We start from the raw sequence: 6,000 nt of genomic DNA, 5'->3' as shown, positions 1-6,000 counted from the left end.
TGGCTCCTGCACCCGCAGGCACTCGTGCTGGGCAGATGGGACCCTGTGCATGACAGTGCTTTACAAACTGGTCACTGTAACATAAGGGCAGCCGAGACGGAGCCCATGCCTCATTCTCGTGCACGAGGCCCAACAGCTGCAGACAGCACTAAAGCAAACGATTCTCTGCTAAATATAAACCAGCGCAAGCTGGCACGCGCCGACTGTACTCAAATGATCCAAGGAAACTTGAGTTGGCATTTTTAAGTCCTCAATGATCCGACCTTACACTGGAGACTCCAGTTCAGGAGTGCTGGGCTAGAAATCTGAAGCCTTGTATGGCCTTGGCACCCCCACTTACTACTCACCCTGGAATTAGTCACCGCCCCTGCCTGGTACCTTTGCTCACAGAGGGGAGGACATAATAGGCGGAGCTGATGAGAAGCCACAGCACTCACTGTGCAGTCCAGTATCCTCGCTGGAGGTGGATGACAGATCCAGGTATAAGCTTCCTAGCAGCCACTGGAAAAGAGAAAATATGAGACACGCTTTTATAAAAGGCAGACTAATTTCTCAGGAAAAGGGTCCCTCTTCCCAATAGGAAAACCACGAATTTTTCCTGCACATCCTGATGACACAATGATGTGCCAGGAATGGCAGCCTATTCAGAGACGGCAACGGGTAAGCTTGCACCCACCTTGGTGTTCCCAGAGTCCTTGGCAAGGGTGTTGAGGCCCAGATAAGCAGCTTGTCCGGGGTGGCGGGCACAGGTGTGGAGCTCTGCACAGGAGGCAGGGCTGGATGCCCCCCAGCCTTGAGGGGAGCAGCACCCCACTAGGCTTTGCTCTGGGCAGGGGCCACTGTGTCCCCTTAAAACCCTGCCACCAAGTCCCCAAAGCAAGGTGTCAGAACCACTGAAATTTTCCCATTTGAAACAAGCAGAGGTCCTAACTAGAGTCTCCCTCAGTACAGCACATGGCAGTGACCCGAGTACAGAGGCCAGAAACAGCCCAAGCCCTGAGGTCCTCCTCAGCCCCCTGCTCCGGCACTGTGGCTTCGGTCCTGCAGAGACAGGGTTTTTAATACACACAGGAGGATGCGCTGCTTCCTGCCCGCCACTGGTGTTTATGAACAGACTCTAAGAATCCAAGAGGATGGGCATCAGGACCCAAGACAGGCAGAGCCTTCAGTCTCGGGAGCCTTTTGTTTTTAACTTCAAGAACAGTCACCTTCCCGCTGGAACTCTGATCAATGACTCTTAGAACCAAACACAGCATGAACATCCACAACCCCAGGTTAATAAGTGACAGGACAATTATTATTAATAATTCTCTATTTATTAAAAACGGTCCTATAGCTTTACAACCACAGTGCCAGACGTGGCCCTGGACAGCGACAGCAGGCCCAGCCTGGTGGCCCGCACAACATCAACACCGAGCTTGTGTCTGGCCGAGGCCCCTGCCGGGCTGCAGGCATCCCCAACAGCAGGCCGGCAGCAGAGGTATTGGAGGTGGGTGGCACCACTCGCTCGAGATTCACAGAACATGGCAAGCCCACCTGATGGGTGTGGCAGTGAATCATCCTTTGCAGCTCCATTTTCTTAAAAAAAACAGTTTTAATAGAGTTCAAGTCCAGAAGCAGGAGTATACAGTAATTGAGGACAGGTTGGTGACCTAGACCACGGGCCACTGGGACAGACCCTGTTTCAGCTCTGCCTTCTGTCACCCTGGGTGGCAGCCAGCTGGCAGTGGGTCATAGGTCGGGCCCTGGCTGCCTGAGAGGTGACAGCTGAGGGTAGGGCCAGAAGTTCCACCAATGAGCACACAGGCTTTTGTCAACAAGTGAGTGGTGCGGCTCCCCCAGCCGGGACCTGGGCTTCAGCACACGTCGCACATGAGAGACAGATCCCAGAAGGAAAGGAAGAGGCAGTGCAGGTTGCCAGGGCGTACCCTCCACCCCCTCAATCCTGGGGGGCGGGCTTTCTCCAACCCCCCCTGCCACCCCGCACCGCTGCACCCTGGGCCCACTGGCCCCCAGAACCAGCCGGCCAGAGGAAGAGAATATTGGCTAAGAGAATCCTGGTTTGAAGTGGCCGGACTTTTCTTCCACCTGCAGCGTAACAACGAACTTGAACGAGCCCTTCTGAGCACCGGGGCTCTGCCCAGCCCCTTGCAGGCATCTGAGTCCCGGCACCTGGTGAAGCTAAGGCACAGCAGGGCACCCGCAGGTGTGACCGTGCAGCCTGCACGAAAGTTGCATTCACTTCATCTGCATTTCAATCTGCTCAAAACAATGTTTTGTTTTTTTATAAAATTTCCCTGAATGGTCTTGGGAGTGTCAAAAGAATTTTCTTTCCAAATATAAAACATGAAAATTACACAGGTAGTAAAAATATTGGGGGAGTGTTTCTTCAGAGAAACCCTCAGGGCCAGCTCCAGATGGGAGGGGGAGGGGGAGCTGGCGACGGTTTGCTGTGCAAAGTCCAGCTGCCCTGTCTCTGCGCGCCGGGGCCACAGCTCTCCCAGCCTCTGGACGTGGCCCTGGGCCAAGTGCAAACTTTGCTTGTGGCTTTGAGACATGAGAAGCAGCCAGGTAGGGGAGGAGACTGACTGTGGCGACCTACCCCAAACAGAGTCTGGGAGCACAATGCAGCTGCACGTCGTGGCCCAGCCACAGGCGCACTGTCTGGGCGGCCAGCAGGGACTGACCCTTACCAGGGCAGCGGTGGCCAGTGGGCCAAGACACACAGAACTGACTTTTGAAAATAAAACAGAGATCGTTAACCATGCTCATTAAATAAAGCTGCAATGGGAGGACCATAATTCAAAATGGGAATGGGAGAGGCTTTGTTTCTTCCCAAGCGCATGAGTCCGCCAACACTACGACACTCAGAAATCAGACCAAGAATGCAAACCAACAAAACGCACGGGAGGCCAGGCTGTGACCCGGCACACACAACGGCCTCAAGTGCACAAAACCTGGGCTTCTACCTATACTTCCCCACGGACCTACAGTTCTAAAATCAGACAGACACTGGCCCAGGGCACAGAGCCCGACCTCACAGCCCGTGCGCCGATGTGGCATGGGGGGCGGAGGGCGTCTCCCAGGGAAGGACGGGGCACCGGCGCTCACGGGAGGATGAAGCCTGGCTGGTGTGGCGGCAGCCGGGGTGGGGGTCTCTGGGGCAGGGCCGGCGGGTACGGCGACACAAACTGCGCAGAGAATCCTTGCTGGGGCGGAAGGCCCACTCGGGGGGGCAGGGGCGGACACTGTAATCCCGGGTAGGGCATGGCCTGTCCTGAGCCCATGGCGGCGGTAAACGGGGTGGCCAAGCGTCCTGCAGGCACCGGGGGCGGTGGCGGGGGGATGCGCCGAGGCACGACGGAGGGAGGCCCGCTGGCCTCCAGGGCGGCGTAGGGCAGGGGGGCAGCAGACGCCAGCTCGGGCACCCTGGGCGGCAGTGGAGCTGGGGCCTGCGGGAGTCTCTGCCCCTTCAGCACCATCTCCTGGAGCTTCTCGATTTTTACTCTTCGCATGTGGGCCAGTTTCCGTTTGCTCTGATAGACGTCAATGAAGGAGTCTAGAGGAAGCTCTCCATCCAGAAACTTCTCTGCCATGTCCTGAAAGAGGCAGGAGAAGCCTGGGTATAGGGACAGCCAGCTGCATTCATAGTCCAGGGCACAGGGAGAAGCAACATCCCAGCTTCCTCCCAACACCCTCTTTCTTGGTATCCACCCCAAGGTGCCCACACATGCGCCACTCAGTCCAGAGCCTGGAGGTCGTGGGCTCAGGCTGACAGCAGGAGCCACCACCAGGCAGAGCCACTGGGAGGAGAGGGCACACCCCACCCTCCTAACCACCAGCATGGAAGGGCAGCAGGCCTGGGGGAGATGAAGGGGCCCTTGGCAGCCATGACCTCTGGGTCCCCTGGCCCTCCCCTGGCCAACACCTCCCTGCTTCCACCAGGCCACACCCTGACAGACTCGCCCTGATGGGTCTGGAAGACAGAAACTCACCTGTGTCTATCGGGCCCCCCAAGGCCTAATGGTTAATCAGAGCAGCCTGGCCTGATCTTGGCAGCACCCTGCCAGCCCAGACTTGCCACAAGTGTACATTTGACCTTGACTCATTTCCTCATCACTTGCAAAGACGTACGTAGCTGGCTGTGTCTGAAAGGCACTGCAGCCACCAGATGACTCACAAGCACAGCAGTCAGTCACTGCCGCTGGCACTCGAGGGTTGGTGCTGATTCACAGGGCCACATGCACGTGCCCTGCTGCTCCCTCAACCCCTGCCGGGCACTTTCCCCAGTCTGCAGGCCAGGCCCGCTCACACGCAGCCTGCATGCCTGGGGGGCACCACCTCCTGGCCATGGAAGTGTGGCACTCGCTGTCCCTGGAGGAAGTTGGCCCACTGACTGCCCAAAGCCACCAAGACCTAGGAAACATGCCCTGGGGCACCTCCGCGAAGGCTGGCTGGCTTTACTTACCTCAGTGTCTTCCTCGATCTTGGCCCCTTCTGCTTGAAGGAGTGCTAACAGGGTCTCCAAGGAAGCGCTGCTAGACTGTTTATCTGGAAGAAGCGAGAGGCACGACATGGTGAGGGGCATCCAAACAGCCCCTGCTGACGACACCCACCCCGACACCTTCCCATTTCTGTCAGGGTCATTTCAACTGGAAAGGCAACAGACAGTCACACCTACTGACAGCAGAAGAAAGGCCTTAAAATCCACACACAAGAGGGACAACTGCACAGAACAAGTGCCTGGGCGCCAGCATCCACGCCAGCACCCAGTGTCGCCATTTGTGAATGTGTGATGGAAACAGAGCAACGTGTATTTCCTTTACGTGTCTGAGTGATGGCTCACACCAAGAACGCACATGCGAAGTGCACCCTCAGACGTTCAGGTGTATAACCCAGCCCCTCCACCGGCTCTCACGAGGAGCCTGCCCACGGGGCTCCCCCACGCCCACCCCTCAGAGTGCCGCTGGAGGTGAACTTGGCACTGGCAGGACCAGTGTGTGCCCCGTGCTGGCTTCTCGCGCTCAGCCACGGCTCTGCGATCATGTTCCTGCGTGCACTGACAACTCACTAACAACTCATCGACTCACTTATTTCAATGCTATGTAGTATTCCATTATGTAACTATAATGTATATGCTTATTCTATCCATGGACAGTTAGATTGTTTCCAAATAAGGTAACAACAGATGCTCTTGGTCCTATCTTCTGACAGGAATACACACCCAGGAGAAGAACTGCTGAGTCGCAGAGCGTGCATATTCCCACTCCGCAGGCGCTGCCCAGCAGCCCTGCCACGGTGGCCGCACCAATTCACATCCCGCCGGCAACCGTGAGCCGCACACCCTCACCAGCGAGTTGCCAATCTTTCCACTTTTCTGTATTACGGCTGGGCGTGTCACGGTAAATTTTTACTGACGTTACGCAGATAATGAGGGGATAATAGCAAATAATATCAGACATCACTGTCAACCTCACTGAAGGGAATGGGTTTTAACCCACTTGTCTTTAATCTTAAGTCCCTGTGACAGACAGCAAAAGCATTCGGGACTCTGAATGATACTCAATTCCTTTGTCTCCTCTTAATGGCTGCAAATTAAAATGCGACATTAAAACAAAGTGTCTCAGTGATGTACATTTTCCACCATTAACTCTGAGGGTCAAATGCAGCATCAAACATCTGCTGAATATTGTAATTCAGAAAACTGCCTTTCATCTATACTGTGTTTTTTGTTTTGTTTTTCTCTTGAGACAGAGTCTCACTTTGTTGCCCAGGCTAGAGTGAGTGCCATGGCGTCAGCCTAGCTCACAGCAACCTCAAACTCCTGGGCTCAAGCAATCCTCCTGCCTCAGCCTCCCGAGTAGCTGGGACTACAGGCATGCACCACCATGCCCAGTGAATTTTTTTCTATATATATTTTTAGATGGTCAATTAATTTCTTTCTATTGTTAGTAGAGACGGGGTCTCGCTCAGGCGGGTTTCGAACTCCTGACCTCAAGC

General features: G+C 55.3%; 1 protein-coding gene across 1 annotated transcript in view; it reads right to left on the bottom strand.

Moving 5' to 3' along the window:
- Nucleotides 1-1,294: 1,294 nt before the first annotated feature.
- VPS37B (VPS37B subunit of ESCRT-I) overlaps nucleotides 1,295-6,000 on the bottom strand; it is a 31,490-nt gene continuing 26,784 nt past the window's right edge. The window contains exons 3-4 of the mRNA XM_012782223.2: nucleotides 4,469-4,551; nucleotides 1,295-3,599 (exon numbers count right to left, since the gene is read on the bottom strand). Coding sequence (XP_012637677.1) covers nucleotides 3,108-3,599; nucleotides 4,469-4,551 — 575 coding nt within the window. The 3' untranslated portion in view covers nucleotides 1,295-3,107. The remainder of the gene's footprint in view (nucleotides 3,600-4,468; nucleotides 4,552-6,000) is intronic.

This window comes from Microcebus murinus, chromosome 22, assembly GCF_040939455.1.
Source record: "Microcebus murinus isolate Inina chromosome 22, M.murinus_Inina_mat1.0, whole genome shotgun sequence".
Classification (NCBI taxonomy): domain Eukaryota; kingdom Metazoa; phylum Chordata; class Mammalia; order Primates; family Cheirogaleidae; genus Microcebus; species Microcebus murinus.
Note: the sequence above shows the minus strand (reverse complement) of the source record. Positions and strands in the feature narration are given on the sequence as shown.